Source organism: Sinohyriopsis cumingii, unplaced genomic scaffold (assembly GCF_028554795.1).
Source record: "Sinohyriopsis cumingii isolate HCF-2022 unplaced genomic scaffold, ASM2855479v2 utg000624l, whole genome shotgun sequence".
NCBI classification, from domain to species: domain Eukaryota; kingdom Metazoa; phylum Mollusca; class Bivalvia; order Unionida; family Unionidae; genus Sinohyriopsis; species Sinohyriopsis cumingii.
The window spans coordinates 3,147,999-3,168,093 of record NW_028315919.1 but is presented as its reverse complement, the minus strand read 5'-3'; the positions used below and the strand labels follow the sequence as shown (position 1 = coordinate 3,168,093).

The following is a 20,095-nucleotide window of genomic DNA, read 5'->3' as shown; positions in this document are numbered from 1 at the left end:
AGCTAACCACTACATGTTTGTTTGCCCCCCCCCCCCCAAATTATTATGCAGGTACCCCTGGTCTGCGCCCACTCGAATAGTTTTTCCAGGTGCCGCCAGTCTTACATTTTATACTTAGTTTTGAGATATGAATAATATCCTTATATACTTCGACAGTTTACACGGCACTTCTGTACTTCTACATTAATAAATTGTTAAAGGTGACTGGATCTTAGCGCAAGTAAAATTTTGTTTAAACGCTGGTTATCTGCACTACTAAAATCATCAGCAAATCCCCCCGGTCCAAATAAAGACCCGAAGACTATCCAAACCACCAGAAGACTGTAACATAACACTTTAAGCTACCCAGCAAACATGTCTACAATTAAACAAACAAACAAACAACATCAACAACAAAAAACCTCAAAAAACAAACAAACAAGGAACTACAAAAAAAAAACCCACACACAGAACAGAAAAAAAAAACAATTAAAAAACCCAATCCTGTGATAAAATTTTAAAAATCCTGCATTGTATAAATTATGGAGCAAGGTTGGTACAGTTTTATTTCCCTTGTCAGTATTCACTTATATTACAGTACACAAAATTACGATATCTTAAAGAAATATGCGAGTTTGGCGTCTGTCTGTCTGTCTGTCTGTCTCTCTCTCTCTGATGGTAGAGAACGACACAAGATTTTCTAGAAAATTAAAAGTAAACAACTTCTAAGTAAATCACGTGTGTGTGTGTGTGTGTAATTAAACTAGAAGAAAAACAGCACCCCACCCGATGCAACAATGAATATAAATATAAAGAACCATGTAAAGAGCGTATCTTCGCTGCGTAGCTAGGATGCAGATGGGTAAATGAAAAAGTGAGTATCAAATGACTTTGCAGCGCTGTTGGTATGCAGATATCCATATGATAAAGAACGCTCTAATACAGTAATTAAGAATCGTATGCAACAAGTGACCAACGATAACTCTATCGTCACTGTCCTGGACAAGCTTAAAAACATTTCTTGGACATTTAATTTTCAGTGTTGGTGTATTTTTAAGATTAAATTAAAGTAATTCTGTTCCACTTAAAAAAGAATATCAAATGTAAAACATAATTTTAGGGGTCTTAGGGTGTTTTCAAGAATATTGGGGACGTTTTGGGTGATTGGCCGCTCTCGCAAATCCCCGGATGACGGCGCCATGTGGAAATTGTGATGATGGCGGACATACGAGTGAAATTTGTGTCGCAAAAAATTAGTAAGATTCGATGGAGACCTGGCTCAAGACAGGGTCTTGTTTCATCAGATGTGTTTGCTACAGGGAGCTGGGACGATGAGGTTTATTTAAACACCGACTCTATTCGCAGGCTTTTGTGTATTTTAATTGAGAAAGACTATTCCCACGGCGGTCATGTACATGAGTTGCAAAAGGCTATTCGCACGACGGTTGCGTACGTCTGCCGTGCACCAGACCCGACGTTTCTTTTTTTTTTCAAACGTTTGTTGGTAAAACTAGTGCTACATGTAAGACCTTGACGCTGATATTTATGTTTTGGGCGTCAGGGTTTTTACTGCCTAACTAACAGCGCTGTGTATGTTTTTGATGTCGACTAACATCGTAACGAAAGTCAGATTTTCAGAAATATCTCACACAACTGGCAACAAAATAACGGTGCTTTTCTACAAACTAGAGTCATAATGTTTTAGTCAGACTTTACTTACTCTGATGTCTTTTCGCTAATAAATTAAAATTCTCACAAAAGAAATGGACTTGTTTTCAAGTTTTGTTGGGCTACATTTCAGTTTACCTGAAAGCCGAGAATGCCGAAATCTGGTTATGTTGACATATTATTCTTTAACAAAACGAATAAAAAATATATTATGCCTAATGGAACTGTAAAGCAACGCTTTGTTTCGTTCAAGAAACATATCCACCACATGAACCTATTTAAAACTTCGGCATACCTAGACTACCGTCACATTGCAGCAAACTGAAATGTATGTCAACGGAATATGAAAATGCGTCCCTTTGCTAGTGTCATATTTTCATTCCGCCAGGATAAAGACAGCACAGTAAGTATATAATTACACATAAATTAGTGGAAGAGTGTCGATAAATGCTGCCAAATGTATGAGATATTCCTGAAACTTTAACCATTATGCTATACAAGGCCATTACTTGGATAGTAAGACATGGCACTAAAACAAAACCAGCCTGTGCTATGTCTTACATTGTAGTACTAGTAAAACTTAAAATTCATTCCAGATTAATGGATGTGCAGATGGACCAGTTGCTTCTGAGCTCCATGCATGTCTCCAGCCTGAGCCAACACCCGCCATGGGGCACAGGGGCTCGTGTCATCGCTTACAATTGACCTGTCATACATGTACTATTTACCACCATGTCTGCCAATTCTGTGCAACGATACTTATTTCTGTAAACACTGGATCGTGTGCTAATTTGGGTCAAAAATCCATTTTGTATCAAGAAATAACGATCATACTTTAATCAAGAAAACTGGTATTCATAAAGCGTACAAAAATATCCCACATATCAACTCAAAAGACATGAAAATATGATTTCTAAATGGCAGCATGAAGACCCACTCCATGACCTTCTTAAACCTGTAACCCAGAAAATCCTATTTACTATGTATCTTTTAGAATCATGCAAATAAATGCATTATATAAAAAATTCTGCATCTTAATCCAAGTTTCCAATTTTGCAAGTTGTCCCACACGTACAATATCGTCTGCTACCCAGCGTGTCAACTTGCCACTAGAACGGCATTCTCAAGAAATTCCCCAGCATATAGTCTGTTAAATTCTTGAGTAATTCTTCCCTATAATCAAAACGTAAACACATTACATACTATTCATTGTTGTTTCTCTTCCAAATAATAGTTTTTTTTTTTTTCTAAAATGTTCAACTTTACAAATTTTTTTACATGATTGGTTTTGTTTGCTTAATAAGTTAATATCTCTTGCCATTTATTGGCATAGTTACATTGAATTTTGTAAAACTAGCTATAAACCTGATCTAATTACTTGACTGAAATGCTGACAGAAACTGTCCAAAGTAACATATTTCATTTCTGTAGCTCGATGGATAAACATTACATCTTTTAAAAGCTGTGCGCAGAATAGTCCAGCATATTGCTAGTCATGGAAACAACTGGGTTGTATCCCATATGTCCAAAATTAATATTATTTTGAACACAATATTCTAGTGACAATTGCCTCTTTTCAAATGGTAAGCATTGCAGTATTTTATTTTCGTCAATCGGTCGAATTAGGTAAGCATTTTGTTTCAGTATTGGAGATGGAAACTTTAGGTGCACAGAAATGCCCGACAGCATTGTAGTAACTACAAGGGAGGACACTTATCTCCTTGCTCGCATGACCTATTTAAGAATAAACACTTATATTTCAAGCTATGCTTATTTTATAATGAATGCTGTAATAAAACAGATAAACACTATGCCTGCCACATAAGCATTTCTGAACATAATATTTTAATTAATAATGTCCATAATACTTTTACATTTATCAAACTGTTAGTATGTCACTCGTATCACATGTTCCCTACTTTGCAACTTAAATTTTAAAAAAAGTTTTATACATAATTGTACCAATAAAGAAACTCCTTGAAAATATAACATGCATGCTACCCTTGGAGATTTGTTTTCCTCTGGCTAACAGCAGAATTTGTGAGCACACTTCGATAATTAGTTTTTCCACAAAGCAGTGCATTTGTAGATGTTACTGGCAACATCATGTATATGCATATTGGTTACTTTGAGAATTAAGTGCTCATGATAAAAAATGCAGAAAAAATGGACAATAGAAAGTGCCACATCTTAAATTGGATTTAGGTGGGATTTTGCAGGTGTGTCAGTGTATATATTTCCAGTTCACTTGTTGATAACCGCTAAATCAGAGTAATATAAAATTTCATTTTATAGGGCTACCATGCAGACAGTTTCAAGAGTACCAAATGCAAGGCAAATGCCTATTAGTGAATTTAAAAAAAATGATAATTAGCATTCTTGCAACAAGTTAAGATATTGACTGTATCATGTAATCACTGCTCATGATCAGAAGATACCAAAAGTCAATGTGGATTGAGGTGATTGTTCCAAGTGTTTATTTTTCCATGTTTATTTCGTTGCTGTGTCCTGCTCTGATTAATGTAAAAGTTTAATTTTGGAGGAATAAGTGCATTTTAATGCAGCTAAATATTTTATATTACTACTTAAAATTGTTGTGAAGTGGCAAATTTTATGTCGATCTAACAAGAATACCATTAGCTGAGACCAGACAACCATTAATTAGATTTATGGAGACAAGCGCGTATCATATCGCCATACTACCGTGTACGGTAATGTCCTTTAGAGGGAGAATTCTGTTCCTAATTAAACATTTGTTTATACAGCAGCCAGGCGGACACTTTAGGACAAGGAAAACTTCATTTTCATGGTAAAGTTGTCACAATTGAGAGAATGCAGAAACTCTGTTACTCAAACTACCAGGGTCAAGTTGACCCTGACTTTGGCGCCTCTGGAAAAAGGCGGCAGAGATATTTGATTCTGAATGGTATGTTAAATGAGAGGGCGTGTTCCAACGCAAAATTTCATAGGTTTTAATATCGCCCGCATCGAATTTTAATCAGTCTAAGCTTTTCCTACAAGAGGAAACCCAAAGGTTACGACTCCGGGAATTTGCAAGAAATTTCCGTAAAACTGTTGTCCAAAAAGGGGATGATTGTCGAAAGGAACCGACGAACTAATCTACCGATTAGAGGGAGAAAAACGTTGACAGCAAAGGTAGTGTGACAATTCCATGTAATTTGTTGATGCCATATATAATGCTTTGCTGAAGTTATTTATTTGTATCTGCATGAATCTTTTTTTCTACATTCGTGTAATAATTTGCTTTATGAAGTATAACTGTGTTGAGTTTATGCATAGGAAGTTGTATATTAATCTTCTTTAAATAAGTTTGACGAATTGTTTGAAATTGTCGTCTTGTTTGCATAAGGATTATGTTCTAAGAATTTAATGCATTACATTAGTTAATATGATTTCAAGAATCTGTGAATTCGCCGAATTTAGAAGATTTCACGTATGATTAAGAATAAGTGTGTATTGACGGAAATGATCTAGTAATTGATTGACGTGATGGATCCTATTTATTCGCTGTGTATGTGGTAATGTGTAAGGTCAAGGCGTAGCGAATTAGCCATTTGACTAACTAGGGTCATTATAGGACATGTGGAGTCGATTGATAGCCTTAGCGTCTGTTTAACACTGATAGTGAAATCTGATAACGAGGGAGAATAATGAAGAATTAACCGTTTCATAAATAACGGGAAATTTAGGTTGTCTCTATTTATATTTATTTAAAAGGGAGAAAATAGCTCCAGAGACATATGGAACGAAGGAGTGATGTTATTCTGAGACCTATACGGAGAAGCATAGAGTAGAGTGCAGTGAGACATATCCTGTGACGCAACCCTGCGACGTATTAATTTCTGAAGAAGTATTTTGAGAGTGTCCTGAGACGGGTGGCAGAAAGTATCATCCCGAGATCCAAGGGTCTGAACAGCGACAGAGGAAGCAAAACAGACTGAGGACGAGCAGGTTATGAAACCATACAAGACGTTGACTTCAATTGTTCACTCGATCCTATGATGAACTAAATCTATCAGTAACAGATCGACTATCTTATTTTAATCTATTTGCATTTTCTTTGTATTTCGGTGAAAGTTAAATTTCTAAAAGCAGAGTACATTCCTGATGTAATGAATTTTCACAGTGTTTGTATGTAATTGATTAAATTGTTTGTTTACGTGTACGGGGGCTCGTGTTGGTTTGTTCTATATACCTGCTCAGATCTCTATCTATCCCACCTATAAGTTTCACCACTTATATTTACTCGAACTGGACAATAACATCGAGGGCGGTCAACCCCTAGATAACGAAAACCAAATACGGAGGGACATTCACTCCCCCCATGCAACAATTGTTAATATGTAACAGAAGACAATTATCGCTGATGATTCAAGCTGGTTAATGCCTATGATAATACAGTTTTATTTTGTAATAAATAGCAGAAATAGGTTACATTTTGGTTTGGTAATATTTTGACTGTGAGTATGTTTTGACTTGGATACATTTCTGCATTCATAGGTATGTTTTGATTTTTACGTTTTGAGTGTATATCACCCTATGATGTCTACCGTGATGTTTATGTTGTTTGGTCAGCGTGTTACTTCTGGGGAAAAAACGGCATCATGTAGCGTGTTCCACAGTTGACCCAAGGCTCCCTTGGAAATATTTTTCTTTGTGCCATGAAATTTGTCAAATTAAAAAATTGGAGCCACTTTTCAGCAATGGGGCCCATTTTATGACATGATGCAAGGACTTAAATATATACATTTAATTTATTGGCTCTATTTTTAATCTGTATAAACATGAAAATAAAACAGTTTTTACATGTTTTTGTTACATTTCAAAGTACAAGAATAATTATTAATAAATATAACAAGACCATTATATAAACATGAAGTTCATTGTATAGCATATGAAAAGCAGTAGTGAATAATAATGTTTCTTTATAACTCGTAATAAAAAATACTGCATAGCCTTTATGAACAATGTCACTGACACTTTATCAGTATCTGTCTCATTATTTTCCCAGACCATTTTTTAAATGCCTTTATGAAATCAACATTCTTAACAGGGGGGCCCATCTGTAGAAATTCTCATTAAAAGTTTTGTCCATATACCCATAGAATTTCGTATGTTTGTTTTTACGACAAATTCTAGTGACTGAACCCCCTGTCACAATCTAGTAGAAAAAGAGGCAACAAGTAACCTGGTAGATGCCTCAGATGCAGCTGGATATAAGTCTTCGTTTTTCAGAGCTAGATTAGCCAGATTCTTTGTACTTGATACAGGCTAGTTTTATAATGTAAATTTTTTATTGGTATAAATGACTTGGGCCCTTAACAGTAGGCGACCAGCATCCTTGTAGTGACATCCTGTGTTACTTAGCTAAGTTAGACCACAAAAATATGTTATCATAGTAAATAATCCTTAAAACACTAAGCAGTCCCAGGTGCATCTCACGCTCAGTTTGCAATAAACATAAATTAACAAGTACAAATGACACCAAGAGGATCTGAAAACGTCCGGTACACTAACCACAAAGTCACCCTCGACTTCTTGCCTCATATGACATTCAGCAGATCCACACTGGTTCTCAGTTTTGCATCCCCGAACAAGCAGGGGATGAAACTAATGAAAATATCTGCCATTATGATAGGTATATACTAATGTACAAGAATGCAAATTGAACTGCTTCCGTTTCAGCGCTTACCCTTGCAAACTTACTTAGAAACAAACTGTATGTTTTGAAAGTCCTTGACTCTGAATGCTGGGAAAAAATGCTGGTTTTGTTTTGTGTTTTCTGTACAACTGCATTCAGAACTATGAAAATACTAGACTGAGACATACAACTCTCCCTCATTATAGCCAGGGTCAATAATCAATGACCACATTACACACAGCAAAGTGTTATCACCAAATCTTTTACCAACCTGTTCAACAATAGACTATATCCTCCAGTCATTCCCTATTTCCTACTGATCACATCTATTTGCTTCTCAAAACGGAGTCAATTTGCAGTTAGCTGCAATCATGTTTGAGTAACGTCTTATTCATCATCGGCCGATACTGATAGATGACCACTCATTACTGTGAATACTGGTGGGGACTTTAGGTGGCTGAGTGATATAAGGCATTCACCGCTATCCATGTACATTTGAGTCTTGGCTTGGTCAGTGTGGATATATGAGAAAACTTGCTATCAGGTTTCCATGCATCAGTGGTTCTTCCTGTTGTCTTCCATGGTTCTTTCTCCACTAATTATACTGGCTGCCATGTATACTATCATGTGCTGAAAAATGGCATAAAACCCAAAACAACCAAATTAAAGAAGTACAAGTTTGGGGGTAGAATTTTTGTACTTAGTGTCTTGTTGCCCATCAGTTTTCTAGTAATTGGCCACCCCTGACCAGAAAAGTTTAAGTGTCATAGTCAACCACATGCTTGGTTTTCTTAAACTGGCATAGACCAGTAGCAGTGCACTGGATGAATGTCTGTCATATCTCATTCCTGGAAACAAACCATACATATGCACATTCTTTAGCCAAGTACACACAGTTGTGAGTACAACTCTTGCAAAGGAGAACCCAACAACTAGGGATAGATATATTGTGAGATATCACCATAGCTATATGAAAGCAGGGGATGATGATTGACTAAACAGGCCTGATCAGTGGACAACAAGCCAGATACTGAAAAATATGAAAATGAGAGGGAGGCTTACAATTCACTGTATCAAGATGGGTTGTCCTCTGATTCTCAATCTGGTACAACACACTGGGCAACCTGGTGAGATGGAGATGGACTAGGAGACAAACCACAGTACCCAGCACTTGAAGTACTCGAGGATGACAACAAGTTCAGCAAGAAGGTGAATATAGATGTCAACTTGAGCAAGTGACAGGAGTTGAATACTTATGAAAGGGCTGCAATTGTAAATGATTCTTATTCAGCAGAAACCAAGAGTGAAATTGACCTGTGAGTTGAAACAAAACAGCATGAAGACAGTTTGATGAGGATGTAGACCAACTGTAGGAAGATTGTGTGTGTGTGATTTGGAATTTTAATGCAGCTCTAACAATTTTTCAGTCATATCACTACGATGTCTGCAATATGGCAGTTTATGAAATCCACAACAAGTGGGTTGCCTGGGAAGTATAAGGTCTGGTATTACCACCAAGGTATTTTACCAAGAATAACCAGACAATTTTGATAACAAGTCCCATTGACTAACATAGAAGCAATTGAGATATTGTTCAGTACATATCTATAGTGTTGGATGGGAATACCAAGAAGCTTTGGTAGTATCAGCTTGTACATCACTAGCAGCAAGAAGCAGTCCCCCACCCCATCATCTGTGATAGAGGAGTGAATGGTGACCAGGGCCAGGCAGGTGATGATGTGAGGGAAGCAGCAGTAGAAGGACTTGCATGGAAAGTAGCAAGAACCAAAGAGGAGCATGCCATGGTCCAGAAAGTTGTATGCCTTGGATAAGAGGTAGACAGGCAAAGATAAAGCTATCAGTTTGAGGAAGCATGGGGATTATTCTACACTGGAAAGCTGCAAGGTCCAGGCAGCTGTCTTGGAGTGACATCTGAAGTTGATACCTAGAAAATCAGTTTCCTCTTATGCTGATTGTATGATGTTCTCCCTACATGCCAGTATGAATAAAGCCAGGAGAAATAAACATCAAGCGAAAAGTGTTCCCAAATTCATCTTTGTGAGGAGTGCCAAGACAGAAAGGCAGAAGGCTGAAGCAAGAGAGTGTAGAAGTGGGAGATGCTATATCATGCAGGCAGATAAAAAAAGAACAGTTAAAGTTCCCAAGGGACATCTGTGACACCAACTTTGATATTGTACTTTGGATAGGAGGAACCAAGCAGGTGATTTTGTTGAACTAACAGTGTTCTGGAAAGCTAGAATGGAGAAAGTCCATTAGAGGAGACTGGCCAAGTAGCAGCCACTCATGTGAGTGCCAGCAGAATGGTTGGAAGACATGGAATAGAGTGGAAATAGGATGCCATGACTTTGCAGCACAGACCTTTTAGCATGCCATGGCTAGTGATATGGATTACAGGACCTAGACACTGGAATTATAGTTACCAACCCTGGTAAACAGGCAGAGGAAGTTTCACATTAAATTTGGCAGAAGAGAGATTAGCAATTAGCTGAGTGTGATCAACTCCTGGAGACTGTTGTGGGTCAGTCTCTCTATAATAGGGTATAACCATTTGATGATGGAACTGATTGCGGTGAAGAACTACATATATCTGTATATCAGTTGTTCATCCAGTATGGCTGCCATAATGACTGTCTTGAGAATCTTCTTTTCATGACTCGCCCTAAATGGATGATCATTTATGATTTGAGAGTTTTAACTAATACACTTCTGATCACATTTAGTTTTACCAAATGAAATTAGTGCCTAGGTAACATCTACACTATGCACCACAGTGGCTAATTTGAAGATCATGTTATCGCTGAAGAATACCAGAAATAGTTTCAGCACTCAACAGTTCTAAGGAACAAAGGTGTTATCTTGAATTTCTTAAAATTATTTCACCCACTCAAGCATCAGTTTCTTAAGGGAATCTTGTTCCCTTTCTACTCTCTTACAATCCTACAGCCACCCTCCAGAAACTCGAGTGGCAGGTTAATGTATTACTAATGTTTAAAATGTTTTGGTAGAGGGGTTTAAAAGTAATTTTAATTGTGCATCCTGTCACTATTAGATTCCTTTCCACCTGAGTCTGATGACTTTATTAGTTAGGGCCCTAGAAAAGAATGAAGATGTGCATCACCTGATGATGGCAATTCCAACTGTTGATACACATGTTCTAAGAATTTTTAGAACAGGAAGATGGTACATCTAGCATGTACGATGATTTTTCCATTGTGGAAAGGGTAATTGTTGTTGCTATGGGTTTTATGCCATTTTTTAGCACATGATAAGCCTTACATGGTAGCCAGTATATTTGATGGAGAAAGATCAAGGTTTGGAAAACCCCATTAAGAACCACTGACCAATGAGAAGCTACTGGCCAGCTTTCTGACATATGTTGACCAAGACTTGAACCCACACAGACAGGTGAGATTTAAATGATCTGTTATGGCTTGTACCTTAGACCACCTGGAGCCTCATGGAAAGAATAAGCTAAACAGTTGTGACAGGTAAGTATTACACAGTTGAAATTTGTTTACCCCCCCCCCCCCTTTATATTTTCTACACACAGTGCTTAAAACACTGTCTTCTCTTGAATTCCTGGAGATTATTCTTGGTCAGAAGAACATCCCTTTGAGGGACTCTTGTTATATATTTGATGACAAGACAGACAATAAACAGATGGAAAATGTGACATTATTCCAGCCAAATAATTTTGATGATGGTTGTAACAGGATAGACCTGAATGGATGCATGGATCAAATGACAACACAAAACAATGTGATGAAAGATGGAAGTTTATGATATGAATATATATATATATATATATATATATATATATATATATATATATATATATATATATATATATATATATATGCTACAAATACAGTGACTCTTTCAGTTACTTTATCCAAACATTTATAAATAGGAAAAAAATGATTATCTCACGGAATGAAAGTAAGATTCAAATTATCTCTTGTAATCAGAATGACCCAATTGTACTCAATTGGTACAAAAATCAATTGAAACAAACATGACTCGGTCATTTGTACAGCCATATGATTCATAAATATTTGTAAAAACTTGCAAATGTGTCCATTGACAAACCACACAGTTCTCCTGATTTCTTGGGTTGGCCCACACTTGTATTGGCTGTACAGACCCTTCATAGATCCACCATTTGCACAAGTTTACAAATTAGCGGTTTTGTCTTCGTATGGCACACACATATGCACCGACAGTACACAGTTCTCCTAAATTGGGCTGGCAAACTTGTATTGGCCACGCCCACCCTTCATTACAGACAGCTACAATAAAACCAAACTGGTTATAATAACAGGTACAGAATTAAAATCTATTGATAAATGCTACTAAATTAAACCCCTAATAGCAATTTGTAACAATTCAGAAGTTTACATTTCAAATCTGCTTGGTAGTTAAGGCATTTCACGATACGAAATTAAAAAGTGAATATGCTTCACATATCAAATAAAATACAAATGTAACACTTACCCCTATGGCTGGAGAACAGAATTGAGAACATTCACTCCTTGACAAGATCCAAAGACCAGTGTGTCAGTTAGAAAACAAACTTGCCTTAAATATACAGGAGAGTGAGTATAGGTATGGGTAAAATACCCGTGCTTTTAGTGTCTCACCTCAAGCAATCTATACTAAGATACATGCTAGTTCGGTTGCTTACCTGGAGAAACACTTATCCACACTAGGTACCGTACGCAGGTACGATGAAAATGAACAAATTGTTCTTAGGTGAAACAAGTTATTTCTTGCATTATTTTGTGACAATGGTGATGATTGTTTTCATTGGTATTCCGCAGAGTAATTCAGTCAGCATATGGCATCTGCCTGGCTCCCAGGGTGATGAAGACATGGAAGATGATGTCTTGGATGAATTGGTCGAAAAGGAACCACGTCTTCTATGTGAAACCCTACACAGAGGAGATGTGCAGGACTTGCAGGTATAAAAAATGCACCTTGCTTGAGTACTTAAGAAGTATGAATTAATTATTTAAAGATTATGGATTTAAACCCACAATTTGATATCCATTGTTTATCTTACTCATTGTGCAAATAAGATCATTACTAGCAAAGGAAGCAAAAAGAAAACTGGGTGCATGAAATACTTGGTTCTACAGATAGGATCCATTATGGATAACTTTTTTTACAGTGAAGAATCTTGTTTTATTCTAAACAACAGTAACACTAGAATGCATCCATATTCATATGCAAAAAGCAGTGATGTAATAAAATGTATTTGCTGGTACACATGATGGGTGTAAAAACTGCTATTGAAAATAATGGTAATTTTTTTTTTATAGAAAAGTGAAGAACTTCATTTGCAATAGTTATTTATTGACAGTTATTAACACATTAACCCCTAGTGACGACTTAACGGGGCAGGAGGTAGTAGCCTACTGCCAAGCTCTGTAGCGTCATGGTCATGCATGATACACTAAAGTGGGTGGTATTATAGAAAGGTAGACAGATGTAGCTCTACAATGATACCCAATAATTTGGAATATCTAGTTGCACTACAATATACAGAAGAAAAAAAACACATTTTTTGGACCCGACTTTTTTCTACCGAAAATTCGCCCATGGTTGAAATCCGATTTCTTGTTTGGATTTTAGACTTTTTGGTCTCAGATCTAAGGCAAACCGGTATGAACTGCAAAAAGACAGATGAGCCTTTGCAAAAAATAGGATCAGATGGGCATTTGGAATAAAGAGTGGTCTCGATACAAAAATAATGGCTCCGTTTAGCAAAGAAAAGAAAAAAGGAACTCCAACTTTTACCCTTCTGCTCATGCGCGAGTGAAATAGCCAATGAAAAACGATGTTTCTAACACAAATAGGCAGTATGTTATTGAAAGATCACACAGGTTTTGGTGTTTTTGGATCTATTCAGAAATAGCTTTCAAAATGTGTTTCCTACTCGATTTTCAGGCAAAAATGACAAAAACCTCCAGGGGTTAATGTGCTAAACAAGTAATCAACCAGTTTACACCCCCCACTCATGCACACACTGGAGATGTCCATCCCTTTCATAAATTTTCTGGTCTCAAACTTTCACCCATGCTTATGCTGTTTTGTCTTTTTGGACGAGGCATAAATCTGCTTCATGGATGAGATATCAAAGTTCACTAGTGTAGTACAGTGATATCTAATTTTCCTTATGGTCTCCATGACCTGTTTAGCGTACAAATTGTGCTAGTTTGATTTCAATTCTTTGTAGTCTTTATTTAGTGTCAATTCTAGTGATTGAAGTTGGTTCGTACATGAAGCAGGCTTACATAAAGGAGTGATACCATTGTCTTACAGTTAGCATCTTTGCACTTTGAGGGACTCTGAACACAAAAAATATTGAAACTACCTGCTAATTGCATTGAGCAATGACCAGCAGGACATATGTTTGGTTCACATTTGGAATGATAACATTGTCCAAACTAATGAGGGATCTAAGTTGAATTTTATCACTCTTAAGCCACTGTGTTAATGGCTTAATGCCTTGACCATCAGAAAGTACTGATGGTGCAGTTTTATAGACAGAGGTTTAAGTAAGAGATCATTTGTTCTTTAACAGTCAGTTAGCTGCACCACCTCCCCTTGACAGATATTTGATTTGTGCTCATAAATGTGGTAATTTTAGCCATTGATGTGACCACTGTTGTCTGTCTAGTTTTGTTCTTTTATATTTATTTTAATTTTGGATTGTAATAAATTCATCAAACCTACAATTAAGTCTTACATAATTAAAATTAGTTTTACCCCCACCCATCCATACATTGTAATACATTACTTGCTACTATTGCACTTCTAAATTTGCCATTTAGGAAGGAGGCTGATGACCTCAACATATATAGTATAGAAAGCAATTGCAGTGGGAGTAAACACTACTGTAGGCAAATATAAGGATGGGCTAACAAAAAATGCATGTACTGCAAAGATTCTTCTCTCCCACCCCACTTTTTTTTTTGTACAGTTAGTCAAATCAAAAGATGAAGGTATTTTTTATTATGACAGAAATCTGGCATGTTCTTTTAAGTTTTAACCCTCTGATACTAGTTGGAGGAGAGACTAATTAGCTAGGAGTCGTGGAAAAGGAAAGTAGTTCAGTTGTACCTGATAAGTATTACATAAGTAAAAATTTGTTAACCCTACCCCACCCGCACAATTTTTGAGATGGGAAATGACATTATTGGCTAGAGCTAATGACTTTAAAGCAGAAAACTGGTTTAGTGTCAGAACAAATGCAATTCAAACTAATCAACATAAAAAATTCTGATGAATATTGATTTTGTTCCCAGTACTGAAAGTTGATTTGAAACAAGATGGACAGCATTGGAATAGGAAAAATTAATGCCTGATAGAAGCAAAGTATTTTTAGAAACTGAGATGTGCAGAGATGTTGCAGGACACTTCCTCAACCATCATTATGTGGACAGTTTTATATAAAAAGTGCCATTTGCCAAATTGTACATGTTATCTAATTCTCATCACTGGTGCAACAGTTTCTGTCTTTAGATTTGGCAATCTTAAAATTATTCATTTTTGTGTATTGATGAATTGCCTTGTGCCAGTCAATTTTCAGAATTGCCAAATTGTTAAAATATTTTTAGAAATGTCTTCCCTATGCTTTACAGTTTTTACCATATCTGTTGGGACACAATAAAATAATTTTGTTGGTTTCCTGTTCCAGAACTTAAGTTGAATTTTTTTTTTCTCACCTTGGTCATATGTCCCAAGACTTGATAAACAAAATAAATTCATGTTGAATTTGCACGCCACCCCCACCCCACCATGCACATTGCTATAAAATAAACAAAACACTTACTTGTTGATAAGATGAAAGAAAATAACCTTGTATTGTTGTTATTTATTCCATACTTTTCATAATGAGCAGTAAAAAATAAAATGTATCCATGAACTCCGTATATGTAACATAGGCATCCATACTGTAGCATGTATTATATCCAGTAACACAAGGCAGATTGTTCATTGACGTGAAATCATGTTTGCTTATACTAAATGGTTTGAACATGTTATACGACTGAAAACTGGATCCAACAAAATCTCATCTGATTGCTTGAAGATAACTGCCATTCACACATGACATGGTGTTAGGTGCAAAATAACCAAGATTGAATTATATCCAGGTCAACTATATGACAGTCTCTTGCAAATAAAAATTATTATTTGGAAATACATTCACTTGAGTGCAAGTGACAATCTTTTCACTGGCATCAGTTACAAAAAGTAGTATTAATGCAAGTTATTGCTGTGTATACTATTTACCCATAGACATCAGTGCCTGTTTGTATTAATAATAACTATAGATGCCAAGCAAATAGAAGTTCGGGTCAGGTGGTGAATGAACAAAACTGGCAACGAGCAGTAAACTCATTGTTTGAACTGAACGACAGGACATCAAAGATGAGTTATTTTTATTACAAAACAAGCCGACCTCAGGAGCCAGCTTTGAATACTTTTAAGAAATTTTCTTTTTCTTCAAAAAGGAAATCAATACAAAGGTTATTTTATTAATAAGCAAGCCAACCTCGGATGCCAACTATGGATTCTTATAAATGTGCAGATCTTTTTCATTAAAGACAAAGTTGGCCAAGATATGGAAGCTAACTTGGGTTCCTTTTCACCAGTATTCATGGGAAATTTGAAAATAAATTGAAACAATGGAACAATTTTTAAAGTGACATGGTATTGTGCATCCTGCATGGACATTGATAACCCAGTGTCGCCCAGATTATTTAGAGAAAATAATATCATTTGATGAATTTGTGAAGGCCAGAAGAGAAGATGATTTCACTGACAATATGATCATTAACATGGATGAAATTCTAGTGTACTTTGATCTCATTCCTGGACAGACTGATGAATAAGATGGGGGTTCAAAGTGTGAGAATGAACACAACTGGTGCAGATTTTTAAAAAATCTGACTTTAGTCCTTGCAGTTTCTGCTTCAGGAGATATTTTCCAACATGCAATTTTCAAATGATCTAAAAGTTGTCCAACAACTTGCAACTTGTAAAAATGTCTCAGAACATACAGTGAACAACAAAGTTACTTTAAAAATTAATTTATGGTGTCCCATCAAATATGGTATATGTAACATGCAAGAAAGAGAAGTTAAAAATTACCATGAATCTCTGGGATAATATATACTAGTGACTGAAATATAAGTTGGCAAATGATATGATGTTGTGCACTATGCATTTGGGGAGTTATGAAAGAAAGTAAGATTACAAAAGAAGGTAAATAATGGTGATCATGGGGAAAAGAAAACCTGAATTTCAAGCCCGGGTATGGACATTGATTTTTCTATACCATCTCTCCTTAAAATATCATTATCATACATCTCTTCCCAACCACATAGGATTTTTGAAGCTGACCAGAGGGATGGGAGGTATGACTCGTACTAGGAGAATGCACACGTGGTTCACATGCATGAGATCTGCACATGTCAACTTTTGCATAGTGACAAAAAGTTCATTTGTCCATTTTCTTAATGACAAAAATTCACTTGTTATAATAATAATTTATAATAATAATAACATTACTTAGAGAGGGCAACTCAGTTAGTTATAGAACTAATCTACCTTGAGGCCTTCTATATGTTATGTACAATATATACAGTATATACAACATGATGTGAAGAAGCTGGCTTGACACCTAATAATTAAGTAATTTTAAAATTGAAAGTATTAAGCCTGAAACATCTGGCTTGACAGTAAGTAAGTGATTTTAAAAGTCTAAGTATCAAGCCTGGTATATGTGAACACAAAAACATTTATAAAATATAAAAATATCATCCTGCATTGAAAAATTTAACTGTGAAAATGATTTTAAATTAGAGAAAAGTGGGCAGTATTTATTGTACTAGAACTGTTCAATGGTCTAAAGATCTAAAGATTTTATCCATTTGAGACATTGATTATGAAAAGAAGAAATGCTAGGAACTTGCCTTATGTCACTGAGAATGTTGTTCCATACCAGTGGGCCAGTATATTGAAAACTTTTTTAAAATAATTCTTTCTTTGGCTATGGTATTACATAACTTTTACTTATGGACCTTAAATTTGGAGTACCATCAGCATCTCTTTGGTGAAAAATATTGCTTAGATAGACAGGAATGGCTTTTCTGGATACTTTATACACCAATTTGGCCTTTCTAAGAAATATTCTTTCATGTATTGTTAAAACCTTGATATTATTTATTGCGTCCTGAAAATTGTCTATACATTGATCTAGAATTAAATGGCAAGCCTGCTTTTGGAGTCCTAAAAGTGTTATGTTTGAATTAGAGGTATTACCCCAAATTACATTACATTAGTCCAGATATGACTGAATATAACTTTATAAAAGATGACCATATACTGAAGAGGAATGTATGTTTTGATTTTCCTCAGTAGCCAAAGATAAGAATTAATCTTTTTTGAAATATGTTTGATGTGAATAGATCAAGTAAGATTCTTATCTACGAATACACCAAGAATTTTATCATGAGAGGTCATACTAAGGCTCACATTGTAAAATAGAACCAGGAGTTTGTCGCTATCTAGCTTGCTCATTGTTGTTGCATTGTAACTAGTAGGGCTTTTGTTTTTTCTGTATTTATGATAATACTGTTTTCCTTGCACCATACTTGAAGTCTGTTGAGAGCATTTTGTAAGTTATTTTCAAGTACCATTTTGGTTTTACCCATCTCAGACGGTGTAGTATCATCTGCATAAAGGTCAGTGGAAGAAATTGAAGTTCAAGCCTTAAGAGGTTGATAAAAAGAATGAATAACAGAGGTCCAAGGATAGTACCCTGTGGTACTCCACAATTAATATTTTTATTTTTAGAAAGTTGATCATTTAAAGATACTTTTTTGCATTCTATCAGTTAAGTAAGAAGTAAACCAGTTTAGGAAGTTTTCCTTGCATTGATAGATTTTTAGTTTTTCAAGCAAAATTTCATGGTCTGCAAGATCAAAAGCTTTACGAAAATCAACCAAAATAGTGCCTACCATTTCTACTTGATCTATTGCTTTCAACCATTTATCAATCAAAGATACAAGTGCAGTTTCACAGGAGTGATTCTGTCAAAACCCAGACTGATTATCATGAATAAGATCACAAGTGTTCAAATGGTTGAGAAAAGAATCCTGTACATGTTTTTCTGGTAATTTGGAGAGACAAGGAAGGACGGAGATTGGTCTGTATTTATTTACATTATCTTCCTGCTTTATGCAATGGCAGTTTTCCATGTTTGTGGAAATTTATTAAACCTAATACTTTCATTGCAAATGAAAGCTATACTCTCTACAATTGCAGGTGCAGCTACCTTTAGTAGCCTTGGTCCAGTCATATCTAGTCCTGTAGCAATACAGTCATCCATTTTTTAAAATATATTTCGACACAAATTCTGGACTCCTTTCAGGAATTTCAAACTTTATATTGTTTGGTATTTTTGTAGCACAAAAATGTTTGAGTTTCGATGAAGTTCTGGGTTCTTAAAGTTTTTCAGCAATTTGAACCAAAAAAACTTTACTTTTTCATAGTGAAAAAAATTCACTTGATAACTTTTTCAGTGCCAAACATTCACTTGCTGACTTTTTCATAGTGACAAAAATTCACTTGTCCTTTTTTATACCTTAGAAATTCTCAGCAGACCAACCAAAAATTTCAGTCATCCCCTGTATCGGACTTAGTGTTTGCTCATCTCATGGTCATATGAACTAAAACTACATTAAATAGCAGAGCCATAACCAGAAAGTAGCCAAAATTAAATTTCCACTATTTATAACGTCAATGGTCAGTGCAGTTGGTTAAAAGAAACTAACTTTTAAAAGCTTGATAATAAAGAAAATCCTCTCATCACCAGGTTGCAAAGTTGTTTAAGTAAGCACTTGAATTTTGCCACATGTCAAGCAATCCATTGCCTAAATACAGATGTCACTGTAATGATTAATATTGCTGTAATAGCCTACTAAAGATGGCTTCAACGGCCTTTTTTAGGCTTGCAGCAAGGTGTATTTTCACAACTTCGTGTACTTATTCGTATTGGAAAATTATTTAATTTTTATGGGGACTCCCACCCTTGTGCTGCTTTAGGAAATCACTAATTTCTGCATGAATCTATGTTAAGTTCATTTACATGTGGTTTATAAACACCTGATGCAGTAGCTTTTCTGGAGTGGATTTTGTTTAATGAATAATTGACTTGCACTTAACTTTTGCGACATAATTATCAAGTCAGGTTACCATTTGAAAATCCATTTGAAACTCCTCTACAGCAATACACAAAGAATTTTTATACAAGACCAATAACAAGTTTTTCTCTTTAGCTACAAATCCAGCTAAATAGGCTGTAGTGTCAAAGGCCAGAAGATCTTCTGAAACCTGTCATTTGTTTTCCATCGGATATTACCCTACTATTAAACTACTTTGTGGATTTCCATGAAACTTTGCACACACATTCATCCCAAGTCAAGTTTGGTTCTTAATGAAAATGGTTCCTTGTAGATGTCCAATATGGCCATAATGGTGGTGATCCTGAAAATCTTGTGACTACTACTAAGCCATTGATATATTGACTTTACATTTTCACTGTAAGGCTTTTTGCAGTGTAGACGGTTATGTATGAGAATGCTACTATCTGACATCCAACATGACCATCTGGAAAGTCTTGCTGCACCTGAACAGATGTTACATTAACATCAGGATATATGCAATTGTTTGTAAATGAAAATGGTGCTAATC

The 20,095-nt window shown here is 35.7% G+C and overlaps 1 protein-coding gene across 3 annotated transcripts in view; it reads left to right on the top strand.

The window, feature by feature from the left end:
- Positions 1 to 1,136: 1,136 nt before the first annotated feature.
- The window catches only part of LOC149773618 (nucleoporin Nup43-like), a 38,826-nt gene continuing 19,867 nt past the window's right edge, over positions 1,137 to 20,095 (top strand). For 2 of the 3 annotated variants that reach the window (XM_089946364.1, XM_089946366.1), the window contains exons 1-2: positions 1,157 to 1,315; positions 12,151 to 12,291. In XM_089946364.1, coding sequence (XP_089802490.1) covers positions 1,193 to 1,315; positions 12,151 to 12,291 — 264 coding nt within the window. In that variant the 5' untranslated portion in view covers positions 1,157 to 1,192. Of the gene's footprint in view, positions 1,316 to 12,150; positions 12,292 to 20,095 lie in introns of all 3 variants that reach the window. The other variant, XM_089946367.1, reaches the window with a different exon arrangement.